This window comes from Pseudopipra pipra, chromosome 5 (genome assembly GCF_036250125.1).
Source record: "Pseudopipra pipra isolate bDixPip1 chromosome 5, bDixPip1.hap1, whole genome shotgun sequence".
NCBI lineage: Eukaryota > Metazoa > Chordata > Aves > Passeriformes > Pipridae > Pseudopipra > Pseudopipra pipra.
The window spans coordinates 15012380-15039427 of record NC_087553.1 but is presented as its reverse complement, the minus strand read 5'-3'; the positions used below and the strand labels follow the sequence as shown (position 1 = coordinate 15039427).

The 27048-nt window shown below is 46.0% G+C and overlaps 2 protein-coding genes across 7 annotated transcripts; one reads left to right on the top strand and one right to left on the bottom strand.

Moving 5' to 3' along the window:
* The first annotated feature begins 18228 nt into the window (after window positions 1–18228).
* Window positions 18229–26884, top strand: LOC135414175 (zinc finger protein 501-like). Of its 5 annotated transcripts, none has more exons than XM_064654630.1 (3): window positions 18229–18435; window positions 23527–23633; window positions 24436–26884. In XM_064654630.1, the coding sequence occupies exon 3, from the start codon at window positions 24459–24461 to the stop codon at window positions 25869–25871; it is 1413 nt and encodes a 470-aa protein (XP_064510700.1). In that variant the 5' UTR covers window positions 18229–18435; window positions 23527–23633; window positions 24436–24458; the 3' UTR covers window positions 25872–26884. The 5 variants fall into 5 exon arrangements, with proteins under 5 accessions (XP_064510700.1, XP_064510701.1, XP_064510699.1 ...); XM_064654631.1 differs by having other exon boundaries at window positions 18229–18447; XM_064654629.1 differs by lacking the exon at window positions 18229–18435 and adding an exon at window positions 22343–22587.
* On the bottom strand, window positions 19795–22690 carry LOC135414176 (acrosin-binding protein-like). 2 transcript variants are annotated; one of them, XR_010430611.1, is made up of 5 exons: window positions 22575–22684; window positions 22281–22352; window positions 21524–21739; window positions 21031–21125; window positions 19795–20478 (listed from the first exon to the last, which is right to left on the bottom strand). XR_010430611.1 is itself a non-coding variant. In XM_064654634.1 (4 exons), the coding sequence occupies exons 1-4, from the start codon at window positions 22597–22599 to the stop codon at window positions 20056–20058; spliced, it is 759 nt and encodes a 252-aa protein (XP_064510704.1). In that variant the 5' UTR covers window positions 22600–22690; the 3' UTR covers window positions 19795–20055. The 2 variants fall into 2 exon arrangements, 1 of the variants encoding a protein (XP_064510704.1); XM_064654634.1 differs by lacking the exon at window positions 22281–22352 and having other exon boundaries at window positions 22575–22690.
* Window positions 26885–27048: the final 164 nt, after the last annotated feature.

The window sequence follows — 27048 nt, the reverse complement described above, 5'->3', positions numbered from 1 at the left end:
TATCAGAGAACACCCTTCTGAATGGCTGGAGTGGAGCAGTGTCGTTTGATCAATTTACAGCCTTGTTAGAGGAAAAAAGTTTAAATGAAACACAGACTTTAATGCATCAAATTCTGCTCTAGGTGTATGGGAAACCTGTTCAGAGTGATAAATCAGCTACCAGGACAGATTACAGCTGGGTTCAGTCCTTGATATTAGCCACATAGCAGGTTGTTCCGTGTGGTTACAATACCTACAAGAATAACTGAATCTCATGTGGTTTTATCCATTACAATAGCTCTGACAGAGCAAGTTTGGCCCTGAGGCTGTGAAGTCCTGGTGCCAATATGATAGAGAATTGCTATTCAGTCTCAGAGAATCAAGAATGACTTTCTATTTTCTCTCTCTTTCCTCCCTCTACTGGCCGACAGAATAAGATCAGAACACATTCAGAATTTTCTTTTGCTCTTCAGAGACACCCTAATCCAGAATTCAGCAAAATTTACAACTTCGACTCATCTCGAAGGTAGAATTGAATGAGCTGAAACAGGTGCATCAAAGACCTACATGGGGTTTCTGTGCCACTCTGGGGCTGTCTTTGGTTTCAGCCCTGGGCTACCATCTGTCACAGGAATGTTCTAAAAAGGCTGATGTCCATGAGTGCCTTAGACAGAAAATGCCCTGAGAGAGGACCTGGTGCACCTGGCTGCCTGGGGCCAGGCTGACCATTATCACTCCAAAACTGCAGAATGGCCACGGGGTCAAGGCACCTCTGGACGTCTCCAGTCCAACCCCTGCCCAGAGCAGGGTCACCTCGAGCAGGTGGTAAAGGGCTGTTTCTAGTGAGGTTTGAATATCTCCATAGATGGAAACTCCACAACTCTGGGCAACCTATTCCAGTATCTGGCCACTCTCACGGAAAAAAAAAGTTTTTCTTTCATTTCATTGGAATTTCCTGTATTTCAGTTTGTCCCTGTTGCTTCTCATCCTTCCATTGGGCATCACTGATAAGTGACTAGCTCTGTCTTTACTCCTTCCTACCAGGTGCTTATACATATGGATAAGATCCCACTGAGTCTTCTCTTCTCCAGCCTGTACTGGTGTATGGGGTTGTTTCTCCTCTCAATTTTGGACCACCTGAGCGTGCACTTTGCCTTCTTGTCTGGGTCATTTATGATGTTAAGAAGTATTGGTCCCACTATTAACCCCTGGGGTCTACTGTTGGGGACTGGCCTTCAGCTGGAGGGGAAAAAGAAAACACATCTCTCTCAGAAGCCACGTGTTGGTCTCATGTAGTGCACAGATCTAGCACAATAAAATAAGTTTCCTGGTGGCATCTCTACATGCAGTGAGGTGCATTTATTGACCTGTACAACAGGGATGAAGCCTTCTGAGTGACAAACAGTGCCAGTGCTTCCTATTGGAGAGGAAAATTCGGGCACAAAAACTTTTAACCAAGCTGGTGTGGGAGAACCTGATGAACTCTTTCCCTCTCTGTTTTCCTCAGATCTTGAGATCTCACTGTGCAATGTATTGACAACATTGCTTGGAAGGACACCATAGCCTTTATTAGATGTTTCCACCTCTGCAATCTGTATCATACCTGTTCCCTTGATAAAACAGCTTTTGGACCAGAGGAGTCAGTGTTCACAGGAACACAGCCTGCATCATTCTGTTCCATCTAGAAGCTTTTGGGGATGCTAATATCCAGATGCAAATATCCAGGATTGGTGCTAAATACTTTTGCACCTCAGAGTTTTAGACTTTTCCTTCTAGATTGTTTACTGGTTTATATATTCTGAAAAGCAATCTCTGAGTATAAAATGAGATGATATAGCAACAAACACTTTTCAAAGTCTGCTTCTGCTGAAAGAAAGCCCGTCCAGCTGCATTAAGAGAAATATGAGCCTCTTAAATCTGCTCACCACCCCAACAGAGCGAAGTTATATTCTGTTCTGCCTTAGACAAGTTAGTAGCAGCCATTTCAAAAACACCATTCAGCATCTTAAAAGCAAACATGCTTTTGACAAGACTTCTAACAAAAAAAAGAACCCCCATAAAAAGCATGAGTAATAAAAATTATTCTCTTAAATATAAGAGAATAACTGGTGAAATAATGGGGGATATACTGGACTAAAGTTAAATTTTGCTATCTTTTTGACTACTATCACCTCAATGTGTGGGTAAAAAAAACTCTCTCTGGTTTGTATGAGAGTTATTCGGAACAGACCTACTTTAGATTTAATACACTTCTTAGACTGACGGTGAGAAAGGCCATTTTTAACCATCTCTTTCACCCTTAGGAGAACTCTTGGTCTTTCTTCCCAGCTTCTTCGAAGTTTTTCATCTATGGTAGATTAACTGTTTCACAGCTTTTCTTCTGAGAGTCTCAGAAGTATCCTGTGTATTGTGTTAAGGTGCATTCTTATAAGACTTTTTGGAATCCTCCATCTTGTAGGTTCACCCCGCTACTGAAAGCAGTTTTGAAGATGTAACCTACAATACCTTTGGCAATGTTTTATATGGTGATTCTAATAAAACACTTAGTCTCTACCTCTCCTCCTCCTGCAGTTTTTCACAGGACAATAGCCCTGCCTCCATAGATCACAAGTGATCCTGTATACTAAGGAGAAATCCAGGATACACAACTGTTTGGGATTGCCATAATTTTCACCATCAAAATACTTGTTGCTCTGAGGTATTTTTTAAATTTCTGCAGAGGTCTGTGAGGACACAGTTCAATCATCACCTTGCCAAGATAAAAATTAAATATCTCAGTTCTAATCTGAAGTTTTTGCAGTGAAGTGGTGCCAGTAGCATGTTTACTCAGAGCAAATTAATATGGATAGTCATAAGCAGTGGTAACAAATCTGTTGGCCTTTTTTCCTGGATAAGTATGTAATGTAACAGCAATGCAGAGGGCCCCTGAAACAGTGGTATCCTGCAGTGTCTGTTGTGGCTTCAGATAGTTGAATCCATTGGAAACTTTCTGCAGAAAAAGGAATATAAAGGATTTTGAGATGCATTGGTGTCTGTGGGATGACATGTGATGAAAAATGCCCAAGTTCTATCCAAAGCTTTCAGGTTTGTTTCTTGCCAAGCACATCATCCATCAGATGATGAGCTCAGAAGTTATGGATTGCCACGTTAAACACTGGGGAAGTAACCCCTGGAGGATGAAACAAAAGCCATGACTATTTCTTACTCATATAGGAGAATGTGAAATACTGTGTTTTCCAGTTGTAGGGCTGGTGTGTTTCCATTACTTACTTCCCAAGAGATCCAAGGGTGTAATGAACTGTACTGGAAAAGCAGATTTGGCATTTTGTTGGAATATCCAGGTGCAAAGTCTGGAATACTAAATTTTACTGGGAAGAGTGATGGAAACCTCCCTGTTTCTGGAAAGCATCGTATCTGAGTGTTGCAGCCATGGGAAATACCCTCCCATGTATGGAATTTAGGAAGTCATTCCAATCAGCTCAGCAATAACCACTGCCTTCTCTCCTTTCTGCTTATAGAGGAACAACTCTTTCAGTCGAGTAAACATGCTTGAATGTTTTGTACTGGCATGAGGGATTTGTATTTCTTCAGGGTAAAAGCTCTTTGCTCCCCCAGTCCCCATCCTGCTGTCCATCCACTCAAGAGGTTTGCCTGAAGACAGGCAAAAAAGGTGTTGAGTACCTCTTGAGTACCTCAGCCTTCTCCTCGTCCATTGTCACCAGTTTTCCAGCATTGTTATTGGTGGGGGTGTGGTGTGTGAACAGTTGTCCATAAACTTATTCAATAGTTCCTTTGGATTTATATGCTTTCAGATGATCCCTTTTCTTAAAAAGACAGAGAACCTCTTTTTCTTAAAAAAAAAACCCAAACCAACCAGAACACCCAACTTCCTATAGTTTCCCAAGCCTTCTGGGAGTATGAGGTAGCTGGACCTTCAAGACTGCTGCATATTCTTCTGTGAGAGCTGCAGTTAGCTCTGGTAGGTAAACACTGCTAACACACCCATGTAGCAAGAAGTATTGTGGGTTGTAAAATACCTCTGTATACTGCATTTTCAAGTGCTGTTAAATTGCTTTAGAGCATTAGCTTTGACTTAGTTATTAGTAGCAAAGGGGTGAATGAGGTGTTTGAGCATTTTGTTTGAGGGCTTGTTTATAATTCTTCTAATCCTAATGGCACCATAATTCTGAGACTTGCAAAAAAGGGGCCTGCCTAAGTAGTGGCATCTCAGTCTTCCATCTTTGCATTTGTATGACAAGCTCAGCTCAGGGGAGCTTAGGAAGAGTTAGACAGAGCTGCTGCTGCTGCTGTGATGGTCTGAGAACTGGCTAACCCAGCCCACCATTGTACATCAGTATCTGAAACAGTATTTCTGTTCCTCTTCAGATTTATTGGTGCCATCTAGGGACAGAACTGTGAGAGCCCTGCTCCTGTCTGTCCTTTTTCAAGACCTTATGGTTTCTTGCAAAAAAAAAGCACTTGTCCTTCCAGCAATATCAGCTTTGTAATGCATTTTCTTTAGCAGTGACACGTTTAACCTTTCTCAGAATCGTTGCTGTTATAAATACATGGTGCTTTTCAGATACACAGAAAAATCACCCTATAAAACATGATTTATTAACCACGTGTGGAGGCCCAGTATTTCACAACAGCATTTTACTCTCTAGTTATCCAGAACTCTTCTCATCTGAGCAAGAATAGCACTCGGCTGCATACAACACACTTGGGAGCGTGAGGGTCAACACTCGGCTCTCAGCAATTCAGAGGCCAAAAATCTGCCAGGCACAGGAACAGAAACCTAGGTCCACCCAAGAAGGCAAGACCCAAGACCTTCTGAGGGTTGTTACCTTTGAAGTACAAAATAAGAGTGCCAGCTGGATGGACTCTGGTAGGGAGATGTAAATGGGGACAGGTGTGATTATCAAGACAGGATACATTTCACCAGCTTTTTGCTGTAAGGCTGCTATAGAGGACCATGTTTAAAGCTTTACTACAGACAAGGAAACAGCATCAACCACACTCTGCATCCAAAGAAGCCAATCACTGCATCATCACCAGCAGTCACAGACATGGCCAGGCTGTGGTAAGTCCATGCTGGCTGTCTCTAATCACCCTGTTATTCATTTGCTGGGATTTCCTTTGCAGCCTTCCCAGGGACAGAGGTTGGCTGACTGATCTGTCTGTCCCTGGATCATTCTTCCTGCTCGTATTGGTGAGGACTGTGATAGTCTTTCCAGTCACCAGGGACTTCCCCAATCTCCAAGACATTTGAAGGTGATGAAGTGGCCTCATAAAGATGCTGGGTACCTCCCTTCTTGTCCTGGGAAGCAGATCTTCCTTTTCTCTTCTTCTACCCATTTTCTGCCTCCATTTTTTTATTGTTTTCCTACGTAAAATACTCTCCTGGGGACTTTTTCCTCCTGCATCTCCACAATTTCCCTCTCTGTAATTTCCTTTTTTTTTTTAAATTTAATTTTATTTTTTTTATTTATCCTTACACTGGGCACTACACTCAAATAGCTGCTCTTCAATATGACCCCTCTCCAAAGAACCATAACATGAGAAGATGCTTAAACAAACAGGCACTCACCTAAGCACCATTAACCTGGGCTTATCTCCCCACATCATACTTCTTTTTTAATGAAAAACTGCTGGCTGCCTCAAAAGATATTGTCTAAACAAGCACAGAACAGCTCCTTAGAGAGATGATCTCTCCAGTTTTATACGCTCCAATTTATTACCGCATCATATTTCTAAGAAAATAGTTTTTCTTATGCTTTTCTGCAAAGCACTCTTCTCACAGATTATTTTTAAACTTTCATTACAAAAATGAAAAAAATCCATAAAAATTAAGTAGTAAAATGAGATGATCCCGATTTAGTAATGTTAAGGGGTGTACCTAAACTAAGTGGAATGCGATCTGGAATGTCTACCCATGGCGAGAAGACTGAAGGAGATCACATAAAGACAGAAGAAGCAAAAAGAGGTTGAGAGGACATGTGGGGAAACGCCGCCATCCCAGGGAGACATCGGCTGAGCCAGCTGGGGGCTCACACCTTGCCCCTGGTTTGAATGGATGACAGGGTTTTTCTTAAGCTTCGTTGCTCTCAGGGTAAGTTTTGGGGATTCACACCCACCCACACTATTTTTGTAGCATCTTCCCCCGCCCATACTGGTGCACTGCACCCAGAAGCTGCCTGTAACCTTGGGAGGCGAATTTGCCCCGTCTCCAGCAGCGTTTTACAACCTTATGCAGGCAGATGAGCGCTAAAGCCGATCCCAGAAACATCTCTGCTCTCCTCCCCTGGAATGCATTAATTATGCAAGCATCCAGACAGTCCCTCCTGCCAAACCCACCCGGTGTTCTTATCTTAGGACAAAGCACATTGCCCGTGAGAGGTGAGGAAAGGAGCGGGGGAGGACACCTGTGAAGACCCGACTATCTTTCCTCACGGTCACAGGCGCTTAGGTGGAAAGTCGGCACTAAATCTTTCCTCACCTTTAAACCAGTTCATCCCTTCATTGTCTCCAGATGCAGACAGCTTTATGCCTAGCCAGGAAAAAGAACTGGGGGTATCAAGTATCCGCACTTTTAAATGTTATCAGCCACTTCCCTTAATTTATTACAATAAATTGCTGATGGAGGAAAAGAACGGGATTTACCCGCATACACATAAAGAATATTTCTGCTACTACTTTTTTCAGACCTCTGAAGATTTGACTTTCTTCCCTCTCTCTCCCTCCATCATTTATGTGAAATCTGCCTTATTTTTCCCTGCGTTAGCTTTGGTGTCTAGACTCTCTTCCATTTTTCATTAAAACAGTGTTGTTTTTGCTCACCTGCTGGTTATTTCTTTTAACTTCCCTACTGCAGAGAAGAAAGTGACTTTCATTTGGAACTAACTTCAGCACTGAGACATCCAGGAGCTCCTAATCGTTAGGATCTACAACCCAGGTTTTTAGGATTTTCTCCCACTTCATCTAAAGACTTGCACCCTCCAAAAAGAAACTGCTTTTATATGGGAATGCAACTCACTCAAATGTCATACTTCACTATGTCACACCACTGAGTGCCCCTAGGTAAATCAGAGACTGGATTAGTGTGTATCTACTGCCTTGTACTGAGAGAGCCATAAATACAAGAGGTAAAGAGCTGAGACAGATTATGTTTGGGTAGTGCCACCTTGGGTATGACTTAGTTGTTAATAATGTTTCTATTAACTTTTTAGAAATAAATTAGAGTTTTCTTGTTGGCACAAAAATTTTCCCACTTTGTGGGAGCACTGGGCACCCACAACCCCTTCTCTCATGGTGCCTCCAGGAGGAGGAATGGATCCTGTCAGTGAATAACAGAGAAGCCTCTTTGCAATGCAGCAATGGTTGTGCGTGCAAGAGATAAGTGCTGCAAAAGGGTTTGTTATGGTCCCTTCTCCTCACTGGGAGGAGAGAGAGGACACAGGAGAGAAGAAAGGATAATGATACTGAACTGCAGGGCTCCTGTGAAGGCACCACATATGCTCTTCTGCTGGGTATATTTCCTTGCTATAGTCTCTTGGCCTGCTTTTCCCCATGACCGTGGTCTGTGAGCTGTCACAGACCTTCTCCTTTGCTCAAGGAGAAGACCTCAGTTCCAGTTCCTCAGATTCCCTCACTGCTGCAGCACTGTGGGCATGCACATGCCCTCATGCTGACCTCCTCCCATGGCCTGGGTGTTTTGTTTTGCTCGTCTCTCCTGTGGCTCATCTTCATGTTGGGTGCTGCTGTGAGAGGTGTTGGACTTGATGTCTTTGTAGAAGACATTTCCTGGGAGACCATACAGCTCCGTGATGTCACCACAGGGCACCAGGCAACACAGCATGGCAGCTTTGGGATTGCCCCATGCTTTCCAAGTAAATTCCTCTTCTATTCAGCAGCACTCACCAGGTATGCATTCACCCCTTCTCTTGCTCTGTTCTCCAATAGCCCTTGTGTCCTCTCCTCCCTCCTGAGACTCACTGTTTTTTGATGTACTCCATGTGATCCATATCACTTTGAGGATGCAAGGGCAGTAGGATGGGTCCTGCCACCTGCAGTCACAGGGCAAAGACATCTGTATCCCTGGAGAGATCCAGTGTGCCGTGTAGTTGTAGCAGAGCACAGAGGATAGTCAGCAAAGTGGTGGGATGTCACAGTCAATCAGGAGCTTGATTACAGATGCACAGCAGGAAATTGCCCAGAGAGGTTGTGGATGCTCCATGTTCAAGGCCAGGATGGGTGGGCCCTGAGCAACCCGATCTAGTGAGTGGCATCCCTGCCCATTGCAGGGGTTTGGAACTAGTTGATCTTTAAGGTCCCTTCCAACCCAAACCATTCTATGAGTCTGTGAAGGACGTTGTTCTTCCACTGCTTTCTTTCCACAGAGTAAGTGTTGGAAAGCTGGATGTAGCTCTTGTTCAGTGTGGTGCAAAGGCAGGGTAGGTATAAGTGTTTTTTTAGCATCGTAAGACATTGCCATACAGCAGTGCTTTGCATGGCACTGCACATGCTAACTGGGTACAGAGCTGCTGTTAGCACTGGAACAGCACCTGGGGATGGGTTTGTCATCTTGGGTGTGAACCCAGACTTAGGGTGCTTGTAACATAAAGCTGTGCTCCAGAGTTGTTTGGGATCCCTGTTCAGACACAGCAGTCATGATCTAAATTGTGGATGGTTTCAGTGTGCCTTGGCCAGGATCTCAGAAAAGTTGAACGTGCATGTGCTTCTCTGTTTAGGACCAGGATTAATACAGTGAACGCTCTAATTTAGATTCCAGGAACGAAGTTCAAGAATCTAGGCTTGCACAGCCAGGAGGGCTATTTGAGGCAAAAGTGAAATCGATTTTGGTTTAAAAGGGCTGTAAAAGAAGATAGGAGTAAATATGGAGAAAAATAATCTAAAATTGATTAGAAAGCAGCTATTACCCAGCAGGCAATAAACCACTGAAGATAGACCATTGAATAACCATGAAAAGAAAATGAGAATGCTGTGGTATATACAAATAAGAATCGAACACAGCACTCCTGCAATGATATTTTTTTGCTTCAATCAGTGTGTCACTCCGACTGAAGAGTGTTTTAAGATTAGAAACTGTTGTGAAAGACTAGAGATGTGTGCCCTAGACCTTGGAAAAAACTTTGAATCAGGACTGGTAACTATCAGGGGGATTTATACCAAAGTTTACCCTAGAAACTCAGCACTGGGGACATACTCTGGGAGTGGACTGCAAGCAGAACCTGTGGGTCAAATTAAATCACAGATACCAAACTGAAGGAACAAAAGATGGATTTCATACCTGATGCTGGCATGGAAAAGGACAATCTGGCTGCACACTTGCAATATCTGGAACATGAAACTGTGGCAGCGGTTTTAATTACACAGATGGGACTTACTGAATACACCAGTTTGGAGACCATAGAGAGATTCCCAATGAATGGCTGTATCACAGACATCGTTACTGTACAAATTTCAACTACATTTTTACAACCGTACAGTGAACTTTGCACACCTAGAGATGTGCTCAGGGCATTTTTACTTCTAGTTCTCTCTTCAGCCCAGACTTGATGCTGTATGTAAGGCATATCTAACATGTTAGTGAGAAAATAAAATTATACATTCCACTTTGTCCTTGGGAATTTATAGAGGTTCTATTACCCAATATACCTCTGAACTCCTTAGACTTATGGATTAGTTCCAAGTGAGTGAAATAATTAATGTCTCACCAAGCTATATATGACACAATTAAATATTTTAAGAATAAGAGCCTAAGTGTTAGTTCAACCATTCAAGTTGGTACGAGTTCAGATTTAGAATATCATGTGCAATCTTAAATATCATTCACAAAATTCTTGACGTGAAGTGCTTTTAGGATAGTCCTTGTAACAGCTAGGACATTAAGCTTAATCTTGCACCCAGCTGTAATAATACCTATGTTTCGAATAATTATATTAATGTCAACTATTGCATTGATAAATGAGAATTACTGTTTCTTTGAGATAAAGGTTTATGCAAACTTGTGCTTGTGATACTGCCTCTCTACCCAAGGGGTGGGTATGGCTCAGTGTTAGCATGGACCCTGTCTGGTTAGACAGTCACCTAAAGGGCAGGAACCAGAAATGGTCCAAAAGCCAAGGTTTTTTACATGCCTCTTCAACAGACCTTCCCACAACATTGCAGTGAAGTGCCTTAGATGTTGTAAGTGGTCCACATGAGCATCTGTGACTTCTGTCTTCAGGAAAGTGAATTTTCCATCAGCACAAGTCAAAGACTGAACCTTTCTCAGACACTGGTGACTTCCATGGCATTCCTGCTGCTGCTTTATAGAAACGAGCCACAGGCACCTGCCATATGTCTCACTGCATTGTAATAATTAAGCATGAGTGTCACAATCTTAATGTGGGATTATAAACCTATATTCATAACTGCTGTTTGTCTCCAAAATCAGCAATCTGGCTTGTGTCTGGATCCAGCCCCTGCACCTCCTCTGTCCTGTGTGTGCCTATATTGGTCTTCTTCTGTCCGTGGAGTTATGGTAAGTCTCTGAGGGGACCAGCTTTCCCTATATAAAGTAACATGCTGCAGGAGGATCTGACTGAAGGAAATGATGGCACTACAAGCAGCTGGTGGAGTGGGATGGAGAAGCAGTGCTTCTGTCTTTTGGGACTCTTTTTTTTCTTTTGAGACCTTAGCTTTCCCTTCAGTCCTCTGTGTCTAAAAGTCTGTGATTTTACACAAGAATCCCAGCCTTCAGAACAGGGAGAATTATGTTTTTACCAAACATATATGCATATAGAGGGGCAGAGGAGGGAGTTTTGAAGGGCCTTAATTTCCTGCCAGTGTTGGGGTTGAAGAGAGTAAAAGGACTGTAAAGAAGAAGACATTGCATCTTTCAGAGGAACAATGAGAGCAGGTCTAAGCAAGCTGGGCACAGATATATACTTTCTCTGTTTTTACACTCTTTGTTGTATATTTAGTTTATTATAGCTGCTGGAAAGAAAGAGCTGATATTAGGTTTGAAAACATGACTTATATAAGATAAAGGAACCCAGAAATACAATGCACATAAATATGAGAAGAGGGAATAGGTTGCTCTCAGAAATGTGGAATAAATTTGCAGAGGCACAGTAAAAGATGAGAGATTATAAAAAGGCATTAGGGCTGTCACTGTAAAGGAGTCAGGGAATTACACAGCAAGCTCACATTACCAATTCAAACTGGAGGTTGCTTTAAAGAATGGCCTGGTCGTTAGAGGTAACGGAAGAGCAGTGCAAAGTGCATTGAAATCTGATATTCTTTTGGAGAATTCAGCAGGCTCATATGGGTATAGAAAAATGTAAATGGTAAGCATAAGCTATGTATATGTAGCAGCCTCATAAAAACTCAGAGATAAAGGAAATTGTTGAAAACGAGCTATTTCTACAAAACACCAACTTAGAAAACAATAGAACTCACGCTGATAGATCAGGAGACACTACAGCCATGGTTTCAAGTGCAGATATATTTATACTTTGCTTTTTTACCAGAGACTACATGGCAGTGTTGGCTCATTGTTTGCATTTCCCTGTGGTTTTGCTATAGGGAATCCAGCACTAGAGCGTCTCGTAACGCCCTTCATATCTGCATTTGCCAGGCACAGAACCACAGAAGGGGGCTGAGTAATGAGCTGTGCTTCAAAGAACAGAATATTCAGCCATTTTCAAGGGCTGCCAGAGAAATTCCACAGTGTAACATCCGCTCCCAGATATCCTGTATTGAAAGGTCTACTGAAAAATGGAATTAGGATGATTTAGATTTTTTTTTGAAAGCTACCAGATCTTAAAGAGATTCTTCTGCTGAGCTCGAAAGACTGCCTTTAAAACAGTCTCCCTTTATTTTAAGAGGTAATTGAGAACCAGACTTACTAGTACAGAACTAATCTGAGTGCTTATAAATACCATTGAAAATATGCAAGAGTCATACTCTTTCATGGGGAACAAGGATACTAAAGAGCAAGGAAGATGCAGCCTGCATACACAAACAAGACTTCGTGGTCTCTGTCTGACAAGGAGATTGCTTCTTTCTCCTTCAGAATACAAACGCCTGAAGGACAGGCTTTGGGAAGACAAGGAGAATATGGAGATGAAGCCCGGGGAAATAGCATCTGAAAAGATTTTACTGAAGTCAAGCAGAGATCAGTAAGAGCTCCTGAAAGACATTTTGCATGCTTTTAGAGCAGCTAGTGCTGGTTTTTTGTTTTTTTTTTTTTTTTTTATATAAGAACCATATCAGGGGGAAAAAAAGGATTTGTAATATATGGTATTATCAAGAAGATCAGTGAGAACTGGCCTGAGAGGATCAGATTGGAGACAAACTGGAGCAGAGAGACCCATTTTTGTACCTATACCTGGCTACTGTATTACACAAATTATTAACTTTCCCTACCATATACCCTAATTAAGGTTTGCTTGCCAAAGTGCCAAGACTACTGAAATGGCATTTTGAACTCTTGTTCAAAATGCACTCAGGTGCTTTTGGTCTGGGTGGGTTTTTTTGTTTGGTTGGGTTTTGTTTGGTTTTGGTGGTTTGGTTTGGTGGGTTTTTTGTTTGTTATTTTTGTTTGGTGGGTTTGGGTTTTTTTTGGAGGGAGGTGGGGAGTTTAAACTGTGATTCAAAGGTTTAAAGGGCAGCTAAAAGTAACTTTGCAAGTGTTCCCAACCTGTAACTTTCCATTTGTGTTACAGTCACAGACGCTTCTAAAGCAGAGTGCTCTGCAGCTGGCACAAGCACTGTCTCACCAGAGCTCCTGCCCTACCAGGTGGAGGACAACAACTCCCAGGTGTCTGTCCCAGTGGAATTGTGACTGACTATAAACCCCATATCTCCAGCTGGAGTTTCACCACTCTTGTGAGCTCACATGGAGTCATGAGCAAATGTCCCAGACCTTTGAGAGTCACTGGTTTAGGCTGACTGGGTACCCTCTGGTGCTCCCCACTGCCTGTTGTAGGGAAAGACACATTGATCTCTCCTGCCCAGAAGAGGGGGGTAGTTGTCTTGCAAATCCTTCAGTCACCCCCAGCTACACCCCTCTGCCATGGCCATCACCTGCTTCACCACCTCTGGCTCCTCTTCTCTTCCCTGGCTGTTCCCACTTCCAGGGCTCCCACCTCTCTGCCCATGAAGCTCAAGGACTGATGTAGCTCTCCCACAAGGACAAGTCACTGCTGGGGAGGTGCTGAAACAATCAAACATGGTGAGTTGGCAAGTTCTGAAAGGAGCAGGTAAGATTTTGGTTGGGTTGTGTGCAGGACAGTATTTCATCCTGGTAAAATAAAAGGACCAATATTTTTGATTCTGTGGCAAAGTGTCAGTGAACAAAAGCCTTAGTAAACAATCTGCTCACTGCAATACTTGGAATACTTTTAAATTTAGCCTGATTTCGTTTTTTCATCTTTGGCTGTGACCAAATGGTGGCTTTGTTTATAGCAACTGTTTTCGTGTTCCAGTGAATCACCTCATGCAGAGGTGGTGTTTAAGAAATAAAAGATGAGTCTTTCTGGATGGGGGGGGGTAGCAGGAATTTGATGGGTATTCTTATTGTCAGAAAACTTAATACTGAGTGTGTATTGAACCTGCTGAGAATTCATCATCTTATTTCACTTTGGAGAACCTCTACAAAGAAAAGAAACTATGTCTACTTGTACCAGACTGTACTCCAGGGAAATACACTCAAAGGGTGCCTTTATTTGAGAGTGCTGAGATGAACTCTGTGGCCACTGTGTTCTACTGGAACAATAGGGGGATAAATGAGGTGTTTGACTTCCCCTTCCATCTTGTGGCTTCTCTTCCTTTAGCTTTGGAGTGGTTATGCTGCAATGCTGAAGATACTCCATGTGGGGCTCCAGGATCTCATTCCTGCCTGCTTGCCATTTGTTTGTAAGCTACTCTAGGACAGCTGCACCTCACAGAAGTGAATACTCCAAAAGAAAGCATTTTTTTTTCTGTCTTCCCTACTGCCCTCTTGTACTTAATACTCTACTGTAATACCTTTGGAAGACTTACAGCATGCACCAGTGTGTGTCATATTCCTCCTACCAACAGCTTACTGAAGGCTTGCAACAGGCAACGTGCTTGGCGAGGTGGACATTTGTGTTTGAGACTTGACCTCACACCTTTTTACCCTTGTTTTAAAATGAAAGAAGATAAAAATAATTTTGCAGGTTGCAGTTACACGTGAATATGAAACACGGGTCCCTGAGTTCACTGCTTTCATGCAGACAGGCTGCCTTTCAGCACCATTTTCTCCCACCTCCCTCCACGATTTCAGAGCCATGCATGTAGGTACTGCATCCAGGAGGAACTGGCTGCAGATACCTGTATAATCAGGGTCCATGGTCACTGAGCAGCAGAATATGAATGTTGCATAGAGAAATCAGAGATTTACTTTTCTATTACTTGGGAATGTAATAAGACTCCTCAGGACCACAAACGGAAGTTAGGAAAAGCAAGCTTGATTATTTAAGATTATAGAAAAATAACCCAACCTTTCTCCCAGTTCTCAAAGCATTGCTCTGGGAATGGAGTAAGGTACTTTGGAGACTTTTTACTCAGTATTTCAGAATGTTTTGATACTTTGTTGTCTTTGAAAGTTAGCTGCAAATAAACCAATTTCTTGTTGCTTCTTCCACATATCTCTCCCTTTTCTAAAAATCCCTCAAGTAACATACCTGTAATTACAAAGTCAGCTCTTGTTTGTTTTGAAAGCTTTGCCTAATGGGAAAATAAGTAATTAAAATCTCCAGCCAGCTGTAGCCAACTTTAGCCACAAAACTGTTCATTTCAGAGGGAGCTGGAATAACTGACTCAACTTGAAAATTTAAATAGTTGTTTCAGAATACTGGCAAAAAAAAAAAAATTAAATTGGACTCACTGAATTGGGAATTGTTGATTCTGACTTAATGTTTGAGTTTTCAGAGTTATTTAAGGTATTCTTTTTTAATACATAGTGGGCTGGGCTTTTTCACCTCAAATTAACAAAGCAGATTTTTTTAAAGACTGAGTCCTTAACTGAAGGAATATGCTCTTGAGATCCATGATACTGCCAAAGATCACAACCACCACTGAAACTAGAAAATAGTGACCCTATTAGCACTGAGATTAAAAAGAAAATGAGGGTAAGGACTTGTATTGCTAGACTGTGAAATGCAGTCTGATGAGACTGACCCGGACATTTCTGTACAGCCATGAAGCAGCAAAGCAAAGCTTGTTAACCTCCTTCATCGATTCCAGTTTCCTTTTTGTTTAAATTGAAATGTCTAATGTTTCGTGTTTTTTTCATTACTACATAGTGTAATACAGTTGCTGCTGCTATTAACCTTCAGGCAGACAGAAAATCAGTGAAGGTTGATGTGTAATACACTTTTATCTGGAACTAATAGCCCTTGCACTCAGTTACAGAGAAAATATTGTAACACCTGATTTGTGATAAAGATAGTGGGAATAAGAGCTAGTGCAGCTCAGAAAAGCCATTTTTTTTGTTGTCTGATGGTGAACTCTGCTTCTTTTGGCTACAGGTGTCTCACAGTGCAGAGGAAGGAGTCACAGAGAACAGAGATCATTAACCCTCTACAAAAGTTTAATATTCCATAAATGGCACATGGAGAAAGTGCAATGGTAGCTGCTCTTGAATCCCCAGTGAAGAAAATCTCTGCCTGGTGCAACAAGCTGCTACCTGTGCAGGGGATGGAGCAGCAGAAAATTGCTAAAGATTTCATGAAACCTGCTTTGTTGGGCTGCACTCTGGTGGGGGCTGCAGTTATGTGACTGCACTGGGACTGCTGCTGGAAATTGTGTTGAAAACATGTGGAAGCATCCTCTGCTCAAACAGGTGATGAAATTCTTATGAGTTCGGTGGGTCTTACCATTCATTTGTAGACAGCAGCATCTGTGGGGAAGGAGATGGGGTTTCATGGGGTGAGTGAGTGGGATGACTTGGATTTTCACGATTTCTGCTTTCATGTATGCCTGCAGTGCTGTTCATGTCATATGCATAGTTTCTGTGGAAGCGACACAATATGCTGGGCTGCTGAAGATACAGCTGCCAAAAAAATGGTGCAACTGATTTAGTATGAAACCAGGTTTACATGTGCACTTGGGCAACAGGCGAACAGTAAGAGGCAGGACCATCAGGTCTTTATTTTGTTTAAAAATGGAGGTTTTCTGACTGGTGATTAAACTAGTCAAGGACATTCAGCTAATACCCTGGTAGAACTTTGAAAAATTCAGCTGACAGTTCTACTTCAGAAGCAAGGCAGTCAGGTACAAGATACTCACTGAGGTGTGCTCCCACGAGGCAAAAAACAACATGCAGACAGGGTGCAAGATTGCAGTAGAGGCCATAGGTGATAACTGGGCTTGGGCTCATAAATCACATGTCAGACTCTGATAATACCGATGCTTTTACTATGGAATACTGATTAGGGCCAAGTAATAAGTGACAATTTAGCTCTTTCATAATTTGCTTTTGAAACAAAGTTTTGTTGAAACAGATTTTTCTCATATCCCTTCAAGTTTGTTATCAGAGCTGTGCTGCATTTGGGCTTTTGCAGCACTGTCTAAAACAAAAGGCAGGGGAGATTTCACTCTGCCTGCCTGTAAGAAATTACTTCACTCCCCTTCCCTCCTCCACCTCTCACTGTTTGGACCCATCCTCTGATAATGGGATTTTTGCACAAGTAGTTTTGTTTTTTGCTACCAGTGGTATTAATCTAACTTGCCTGTCCTACAAGGGACATCTTCTACAAGCATCTTCTTCAAAAGAAAGGAGGAGGGAGATGGGGCATTGTTCAGGAGAAAGAATGTGTAATCTGTGCAAAGTCCTCCCCTCTGAAAAAGGAAGGCTGCAAAGTCTAGACTGCTGTCTAATTCCTTTGGAATCTGCAACTGCTCAGTCCAGACTTTGTATTTAGGAATAACCACACTCTCTCTGTCTCTGGAAATGTTGTTATCCACAAGTAGGAAGGGGAGATAGTTGAGTTCTTACCAAGGTGGAGACAAGAATCCTATTTTGTGTTGCTGAGGGCAATTAGAATAAGGAAGTGGCCCAGTATTTACCAAGTTCCTGAATCATAATGTTAATTTTCCTGAAATCACCTAAGTAGCATGCCATTGTCCTTCTTTGCTGGTGTGACTGCTGCTTTTCTATCTCCCAAGATTAGAGACTTTTACAGGAGTGGATGAACTGAGAAGTCAGTTGCTCCCTGAAAAATGATAACATTTTTCCTCAGCTGCATGTGTGGAGGTCTTGGTGAACAACACTTTCCCAACATTCTCCTGGAAAGCTCAGTGAAAATATTTCAGTCATTGCCAGAAACTGATTGCCACATACTTCAGCCCCTTACTTACTGCTGTACCTCAATCAAAGGGAACAGCCTGTATTCCCTGGTGAAAAAGTAACTGTCTGAACACCTGTGCACCAGCAGCACTTGCAGGCTGTATTGCAACGGGTAAGTTTTGCCTGTGGTGGATGGATGGATCCTTTCCCCTGGCATAAGCTATACATGTGTAGGTCCTGGGATATATTATGCTGTACCTGCACCGCAGAAGCTGCAGTAGTGACCAGACTCAGAAAACCTTTAGGAACAGTAGGAGGGAAGTGGAGGGCAGCCTGGAACTAAGTGTTCCCGGGGAAGAAAACACCATCCTGTCACCCACAGAAAAGCAACTCTAGGCTTCAGCAGTGATGCTTCCCTACCCGCCAGGGCCTGCAGGCTCGGTAAAACACAGCCAGCGCTGGGAATCGAGAGCAAGGAGCACTGGAAACTCAGCCTGTGTGGTTCCTTGAGAACTGTGTCCGGTTGTTGACTACCGTGTGTGTGGGCAGGTACGAGCTGTGACTGGGGCTCCTCCCGCACGGCAGCGAGCTCCGGTACCCACCAGGATGCAAAGCCGTGCCCAGCCGCCTCCCTCCCGGCACTGCCGAGCAGGGTGGGCGGCAGCGACCCCGCTGAGCGCGCCGGGCCCCGCAGCCCCCGGGAGCGGGTCTCCGCTCCCCCTCCGCCGAGCGGGCACCTCCCTCCGGACGCGGCGCTGCGCTGCGCTGCGCAGAGCTCGGGGAGCGCTGGACCCGCTCCCCATCGCCCGGCGCTCACAAGGGTTAACACCGCCGAGGCAGCTCCCATCGCTCGGCGCTCACAAGGGTTAACACCGCCGAGGCAGCTCCCATCGCTCGGCGCTCACAAGGGTTAACACCGCCGAGGCATCTCCCATCGCTCGGCGCTCACAAGGGTTATCACCGCCGAGGCATCTCCCATCGCTCGGCGCTCACAAGGGTTAACACCGCCGACCCACGGAGCCCAGCGCCGCCCCTCGCCCGGCGCTCCCGCAGCGCCACCGCCCGGCCCCGGCCCCGCCGCCGCCCCCGCCTCCCCCGGCCCCGCCGCCGCCGCGCACATGGCCCCGGCCCCGGTAAGTCCGCGGGTAAGTCGGCAACAAAAGCGGGGCAGCGCCGGGCGGGGGAGCCCCGCGAGGTGACGGGCTGGGGAGCGCCGGGGCAGTGTCGATGCGCTGCGGGGTCCGGCCGGGGCGGGGGGTGGGCGCTGAGCGGCTCTGCCCGGCCCGCAGCCCTCGCTGCCCGCCCCGCCCCGGCGGGGGAGCCGCGGGAGGGTGGCCCGGCCGTGGGTGGCCGCACCGGGCCGTGGCTTCGTGGAGGGCCCGGCCGGAGCCGTGCGAGTCGGAAATCTGTAGCGATCGGCTCGCGGTTGCCAAATCTGACGCCCCCAGCCGGGACCCGAGGGCGGTGATGGCAAGGAAGGATGCTGCCAGAAGTGCCCCCGGTACTGGGGCTGGAGGAGATGTCATTGCCCAGGCAGCTGGCGGGGACACAAGCCCTGGTACCTCAGGCAGGGATCCGGCAGCTTTGGCCACTTTCTAGGGAGAAGAGAATGAGCTGGTGTGCCAGGGTGATGCCAGGGCAGCGTGTGCTCTGTTAGGGATCCCACCAGGTAAGGACTCTAAGCTGAGCAGTCCTCTGTGAAAGGAAGCCAGCAGTCTTGTTCCAGGGCTTGCGCATTTCCCATGTGTGACCTGCCCTAGCCTTGGGAAAGATTACGCTTCCCAGAACAAATGGAGGACCTGTGATTTTGAGATCTTCTTTCTAAGGACTTCCTTCAATGGATAGAGACAGAGCCTGTATTTCACTCAGCTGTGTTTGTGACACTTAGGCTGTGTAAACCCTGACCCTCTCCACAGAGATGTTGCTTGCTGTGGTGCATCCTCGAGGAGAAATGCCTTTGGCTTCTTTCTCCTCACGGCCCTCGGTGGAATAGATTACAAGAAGGTCTGCAAAAGGAAGGGGTTACTCACTTCAGTGATGGTCTCCTGAAAGCCAAAACCACTGGAGCTTATATTGAGTTTGAGGTACCTCCAAACTCATTCTGAGTGGAGATTCAGAGAAGCAGAGCTGGTTCCTCGAGATTTCCCACTCTGCTTTTGTCAACAAGTGCTGGATCCAAATGGCTTGACACAATTTTACTTACAGGTATATTCAGCGTTTAGAAAAGGAACAACACTTTAGCCAAAGTCCCCATAAATCACACTGATTTCCTGAGGCAAGGGGAGGCTCTTAATATGAATATTTATCCTGTGTGTTTCATAGCATCATTGCAGAAGTAGATGTCAACCACGTGCAATCCCCAATACAAAGAGGATGCTAGACCACCAGTTCCCTTGCAGGATAAGGCTTTCCTGCATTTGGAGAGCACGCCTTGTGTATCTGTATGTGTATATTCACATGCATACTTCCAAAGAAGATTCTTCTCTTAATGCTTTTGAACAGAAGCATCTACATTTAATGAAGAAAAGACAACATTCTCCCATGACATTCCTTGAGTGACACAACAAGCACCATCACAATAGTGAGCAAACAGTTTTTGCAGGACAGAACAGCATCTTTTCAGTGCATTCACTTCCAAGAGGATACCATCTTTTTCTTTGAATCCTGAGCAGTAGCATTTCACATGACTCTGTTTCCCCATGCACTTGGAAGAGGTGGCTTTTCCTCTGTCTTTCCCACACTATTGACCTGTGTCAGTTTGGCGATTGAGGCACATTTGCATTGTTCAGGGCCTCCAGCAGCCTTGCGGCAGCCTCCTGCAACTCTTCTTCCTTCACTGCCTTCCCAACAGACAACAACAACTTCATTGTCTGCAGGGAGCTCTGCACCTGGCTGTCTAGCAGCCTGAGGAGGAGATCCTCGATGTCACTGTGTGGCAGCTGCTGGCCACCGGCTGTCACCTCTGTGGCTTGTGGGCCAGTAGGTAAGAAGGTGGGGGTCACAGATACTTCCGTGTCAGGGCTGGAGCCAGCTGGATGGGTACTTGTGGGAGATGTGGGGTAAAGTGGCTGGGGACCGAAGTTTCTGGATGACATGGCATGACTGCTCGTGGTAATGTCATTGGTGCCTGCTGTGTTGCGCAGCTTGGCGGTGCTCTCTCCTGGGCATGCAATCCTCTGTGGAGGAGAAAACATACCTCTGTAGAGGCTTCAGGAGCAGGCACCTAGGCACTCCCCTGTTCTGTGAGTTTAGCTCTCACTGCACAATCCCATCTTTCCCACTCCCTACAAAGATGAGCCCAAGGAAACAAAGAAACCTTCATATCCTTTCTTTGTCGAGTCTCCCCATAAGTCTCTCATGGGACTCACAGCTGTCTTTACTTTCTTTCTCTTCTAGCCTGCATGAATCCCCCTCTCTCCTGGAGAACCTAGATTGTCTCAACTTGGTTGGGAATGAGCTGGAGAGGAGGGCTGAGGTGGTCCTCAAAGGTTCATTTTCTTGAAGATAACTCCTGCAAAGTCTCCTTTTTGGCAAGTGGCTTCAGGTGCCATCTGAAGCTAATGAGTTTGGTGTGAGTGCGCCTGGAATGTGGGCTACCCCTGGCTCTCTCCTCTCTTCCCTGTCTTTTAGCCTCTCGTTTTCCCACTTCCTTATTTTCAGGGCTCTCCCTTTGGCCTGTTACTTGCCCAGAGCACACATAGTCTTCAGGGAACAGCTAAATAACTCACCTTAAGAAAATACTTTTTCTTAATACAGCGATAAAAAGAAAAGGTGCAGAAGTTTGGGAAGAAAGTTTTTCCTGGCATTTCGGAGCATACGGGTCCTAGAAAGAGGCAAATGAAGAGACAGACCTAGTGATAAACTCCAGTGCTGGCATCCTACCAGTCCTTAGCAATAACCTCACTGTCGAGTGACATCCCTCCATGAAAACTCCTATGCCATTTGGGTGCCCCCCTGAACCTTGTGAGAAACTCCGTGTTTTCTTGGTCATTTCCATGACCCAGGGTGTGAGAGGAGGCTGGTCCTAGGGACATGTGTGGATGCAATCAGGTGTGAGAAAGGATGTGCATGAGCACATGCTTTCTCTTCACTGCAGGATTGCTACCCATCTCTCTCCCCCACCAGCTCCCAAGTCTGTCCTCTCCCAGTGATCAGGTCCCGTGCTGGCTGTGCGGGACCCCCATCCAGCTGCCTGCCCTTGGGAATCACGCTTGGCTTTACCTTGAGGGATGACTCCGTGGTTTTCGTACTTGTCCAGTGTCTGGACCAGTGAGTTCTGGCAGCCATACAGCTCACGAAGGTGGCAGGCAGTGCTGGCTTGGAGAGTGATCCGGAGGAACTTGAAGAACTGGCGGTACTCCTGGTCGGAGAGTGGCGTTCCTGGCTGCTGTGCCTTTGTCTCCCGAGGGCCAACTATGCAGCCCCAACCCAAGAGCACTGGTAAAAAATAAAGTGCAGGGAGTCAGAGGGAGAAGGAAACCCTAACCACGCCACATTCAAAAGAGCTGGAGGGCTGAATCCAGATCTCCGTTGCCTTTTCTGGGTGCAGGATCCAGCACGTGGGAAACGCAGTAACAGACTAGAGATGGTGGATCCAGACCTGGGAAAAACCTGCCCCACCCGTGTTGAGAGGGGTGTAGTATTTTGGGGACAGTACTTGGCTGAGGGGCCTTCACCATAGCTCTGGAGATTCAAATCTTGAACTGGGAGAAATGTCTTGGAAGTCATGGCTGGGAATATTGCTATGCTCTTGGGGCTGGAGCAAGGAGACTGTTTCATTTCAAGATTTTTAGCCTCTGCAAATGTTCTTCCTCTGGCTAAGTAGGTCTTTAACCAAGGTCCTCTCTCAGATCTCCTTCTCCTGCCTCCCCTGTTGCTTCACTGGGCCAGCTCTTTCCTCCTGGCCTTGCAGGTCAAGTCTAGATCTCTGTGCTTGTCTGATTTAATGCACCCAGGTGTCCCTGTCTCCAGTCTCTACCTCTGCTCCAGTCTGTGCCTACACATCCAGCTCTGACTCCTCCCTGGCTCCTGGGTCACTCTGTGGCCCTTCCTGAAGAATAAGATACCAGCACAAGTGGGTGAAAACTGGCAAAATTTCAGGCCATGAAAAAAGCCTTGGGATCTTTGCACCTGAGGTGTTGGAGGGTGCTCCTGTCCCTTCCTTTTGCCTCCAGACTGCCCAAGCTGAGGAGCGATGGGGAGGGGTGCAGAGCAGCCACTTCAGCTGCCCTTTCTCACAACCTGGCTTGGAGGAGAGACGTTTGCTACTCACCAGACAAAACCAGGTAAGCCCTCATAGCCGATATCGAACTGTGAGCAGGGCCTGTGACAGGCAGGGCCGACAGTCGGGGCCCAGTGTGCTGCCAGAGGTGTCACCTCCACTCTTTCACTGGTGATGTCATAGACACCTGCATTCCCGACACTCCATCCTCTGCTGCTCACGCCTCCTCCCAGCTGTGCCTCCCTGCTGCCTCCCCCCCCTGCTGCCCCCTAACAGGCTGAGTGTGGACATATTGGTATTTGTGCACAAACTCCTGCTCACTGCCAGCTCTTTAAAGTCCATCTGGAAGGAGGCCATTTTTCTGGAGCACAGGACAAAAAATTCTGCCTTTGGACTGCTCGTGTCAATAAATGTATGAGCAGATCAAAATCTTGTCTCTCACCCAGACTTTTGCATGCCTGGCTGATCCACTGAGAGCGACTGAGCAAAGTACTCCTTCAGGGAAGGCAATAAACGGAGTTCCAGACAGAAGCAAAAAGCAGCCTAGTTGTGAAGGTGGCATTTTTCCTCCACCTGCAGAACAGAACTGCATTACATTATGTTCTCCTTTAGTTCACTGGGAAGAAAGATGATGGAGAGAACACGGTTTGAAGAATCAATATTTTTCTTACGCAGAACTCATCAGGAGGCATTTTTGGTCTGGGAGTGCAGCAGGAGGAACATCCAGACACTTGTGAGAAGGCAGCAAGCTGGCAGGCAGCTCTCAGTGTGTGTGGTTGACCTGTCTGTGCTACATGAGGTGGCCCTGGTTATTGGACCCGAACATCGGTGTCACAGTGTGCATGACAGGACAGACAGTGACCCTGACTCATGTTTCTGGGTGTCATTTTCCTATGGTCTAGGTTGCTTCCAGCTCCTAAACACTTACCCTCCTGAAATCTCATTCTACAGCACTGCTGCTATGATGGGTATTTATTATGTCTGTTTTCTTTCCTCTGATCAGGATCTGCAGTCCCCAGCTTGGCTTTAACCTTTCAGATGGAGTGAAGAGAAACAGCTTTTTGGCCAGAAGCAACTAAATACCTAGACAGTAGAGAGACTGCTCACAAGGTGAGAAATTATATGAAGCATGTCCAGGAAGGGAAGAGCTGAATGCTGAGAATTTGATGTGTACTGTGCTGCACGCTCCACAGTCACCCTGCCTCTTCTGCTCCCATACTATAGCGATGCTGCTTTCAGGAAGATTTGTAGGCAGGGTATGACAAAGACAAAATACACTCCTGGGGTATCTAGACCCTGTCCAAAATGAAATCAAATCCTGTGTATTTTTCAGCAAAGACTACAGACTGTTAAAAGACATAACTAACCAAAGTGTAGCTTTTTCCTCCTTTCACACAGACAGTATTTTTAATATTTTATTGGTCACTTTGCTGATTTGAGGTGCTTTTGAGTACCTTTATTTGTACTACAAATGTTTTTCATCCCTGAGTGTTGTAAACAAAATGTTGGGAATTGGTATAACCTGTGTGGTAGTGCCTTCCAAAATCTGCAGATCACTTGAAAAAAAAAACTGCTACATGACCTCATATTCCATGTTGAGGAGAGCAGTTGGGATGTTCTTCTAACCTTGCTACACGTGGGAACTTTGAGGACAAGCAAGTGACAGGTCTTGCCCTTTAGGGCTATAACTTTATGACAGAATACCCCCTTTGCAATCTGTGCCATAGTGGCCACCCATTCTTGAGTCACATTCCATTCCTATGCTCCTTGGTTTCCGTGCCCTCTGCCCTGAGAAGATACTGAGGGGCTGTCTCCTGTGCATGGTGCAGCAGGTCTTGGTGGCCTCCCTGTTTGGGCTTCTCCCTCAGACAAGCAGGGGATTATTCACTGCTAGTTCCTCTGTTCACTCCAGCAGGTGACAGGACTGTGGGTGACATGCAGAAGGGCAGCCATCATCAGGAAAGTCCTGTGAGAGCTGAACCGCATCTGTGTTCCCCCAGGGAGCTCACAGGAGATACCTTGCAGGACACTGATCAAAGACAAGACTGCAAGCAGGAGTTGGAGACAGAAAGTGAGATGGAGACATCTTTTGCAAAGAGACAGGGAATGGTAACTCCCTACGGGATGGAAATCTGGGAGTGCGAGGACAGCGGTAGAGGCCACATCAGCAAGGTTATCCTTGCTGGGGACAAGCCCAACCCACCCATGTGTGGGAATGGTGCCATTTGGATTCAGCAGGTGGAAGAGAAAACCTATGAGTGTCCTGAATGTGGGAAGAGCTTCAGCCGGAGTTCTTATCTGAGCCAACACCAGAGGATCCACCTGGCAGAGAAACCCTTCAGCTGCTCTGAATGTGGGAAGAGTTTCACCCGCAACTCGGACCTGATCAAACATCAGCGGATCCACACTGGTGAGAAGCCCTACCAGTGCAACGAGTGCAAGAAGACCTTCAGCCAGAGGTCCAACGTGATCAGGCACCAGCGGACCCACACGGGAGAGAGACACTACCTGTGCAACGAGTGCGGGAAGAGCTTCAGCCAGAACTCGCATCTCATTGTCCACCAGCGCAGCCACAAGGGTGAGAAACCCTTTAATTGCCTCCGGTGTGAGAAAAGCTTCAGTGACCGTTCCTCCCTGATCATACACCGGAGAGTCCACACTGGAGAGAAGCCCCACAAATGCCAAGAGTGCGGGAAGTGTTTCCGGGACAGCTCGGCCATCATTCGGCATCAGAGGATTCACACGGGAGAGAAACCATACGAGTGCACCGAGTGTGGGAAAACCTTCCGGCAGAGCTCCTCTCTGGTGACCCACACACGGACACACACGGGCGAGAAGCCCTACAAGTGCCCCGTGTGTGGGAAGGGCTTCAGCCAGAGCTCAGCGCTCACCACTCACCGCCGGATCCACAGTGGAAAGGCCCTGCCCATGTACCACGGCGGCCTCCTGCCTAACCCCTACCAGTGCACCGAGTGCGGCCGGAGGTGCAGCGACCACTCCACCCTGGCCAAGCACCAGAGCACACATGCCGAGGAGCGGCCCTTCATCTGTGTGGAGTGTGGGGACAGCTTCCGGCGGAGCTCGGCTCTCAACGTCCACCTGCGGATCCACCGTGGGGAGAGACCCTACAAGTGCGAGGAGTGCGGAAAAACGTTCAGGCACAGCTCGGCCCGCTGTGCCCACCTGAGGATCCACGCAGGAACCAAGCCCTACGAGTGCATCGAGTGTGGGAAAAGCTTCCGGAAAAGCTCAACACTTAAAGTGCATTTGAAAATCCATGTGGCCAAGAAACCCTATAAAAGTGTGGTGGGTAGAAGAGTGCTCACTTTCCGCTCACTTCTGCCATAAGCCTGGAATGGCTGTTCAGAGCAGGAAACTAGTGTTGGGGCTACCTTAAAAAGGTGGGTAATGAGAACCACGGTGTGAAGAGACTGACTGGAGACACAGTATCTCTGGTGTTAGGGCTGGGTGCTAAACCCCAGTGGCACAAGAACTATTAGGAAGTCTGGAAACAGGGAGTTAGTCCTAAGAGCTGAGTGCTGGTGGTTTAGGAAGAGTGCCAGGAATGTGAGGAATGAGCACCAGCTTCAGGGTAAATCAGGGACTGAGAATATGTGGTAGAATAACAGCTGCGAGAATTGGGCTTGTAAAATACAACAGAAGTGAAGATCGTAATAAAATGTTTCAGGTTGGTTCTGGCTCAAAACTTTAGCTTGTTAGACACTGTAGTAGTCTTAGGAACTGAACTCTCTTATTATTACCTTCCCTTATTTTTCATGAATATAGTCAGTTTACCCAGTGTTTGACAAGGCATTTTCAAATCTTTTGAGTCTGAGACTTTGGAGCTGAACTTCAGTCTATTTTGTCTTTTCCAAATCTTACATGGGACAGTGAGTTCCTACCTCGTGATAGGTGAGTATGTACCCAGAAAACACGGATGTGGAAGTGTTTCCAGTTGAAAAGCAGCCCATTAATAGTCTGTGACAGCTTCTCCCAGATTTCTTCTTGCTGATTTGAAACTCCTTCCACTTGAGACATCAATGAAACATGGACAAAATTGTGGCCTTTTTTTATTTAACCAAAAAACAGGATTTTTCTCCTAGATGTCCTAGTCTGAAATGTTATGAGTTCTTACTGCTGGTCCGGAGACTGACTGCAGTTCTGTAGTCGTTTTTACACTACTCTTCTTTAGCTCACCGTTGTTTGAAAAGTATTAACATATAAAGTTCAGCATCGAACAGGTAGGAACGACTATATTTGCATTTATTACTATGCTGACGACTGCGTATAACATAAACCTGTATTGCAACGTTTTGTTACTACGTGTTTCCATCCTGAATAAAACCTTTCATTCTCTCCTGCGTACAGTCCAGTTTTCTGTCTCTGCCTGTGATGGAAGGTGGGAAAGGGTGGGGGTGAGCACCAGGCGGGGTTTGGCGAGGCGGGATGCTCGGGCAGCGCGATGGGAGGACGGGAGGGAGGAAGGGGCGGCCCCGCTGGCGGTGCGGTCCTTCCGGGGCGTCAC

Coding starts and splice junctions, on each gene's coding strand:
- LOC135414176 (XM_064654634.1), bottom strand. CDS start 22,599: ATGAGGGCTTACCTGGTTTTGTCTG. Junction 21,740..22,574: donor GGCTTACCTGGTTTTGTCTG/GTGAGTAGCAAA, acceptor ATTTTTTACCAG/TGCTCTTGGGTTGGGGCTGC. Junction 21,126..21,523: donor CCACGGAGTCATCCCTCAAG/GTAAAGCCAAGC, acceptor GCCTCTTTCTAG/GACCCGTATGCTCCGAAATG.
- LOC135414175 (XM_064654630.1), top strand. CDS start 24,459: ATGCAGAAGGGCAGCCATCATCAGGAAAGTCCTGTGAGAGCTGAACCG.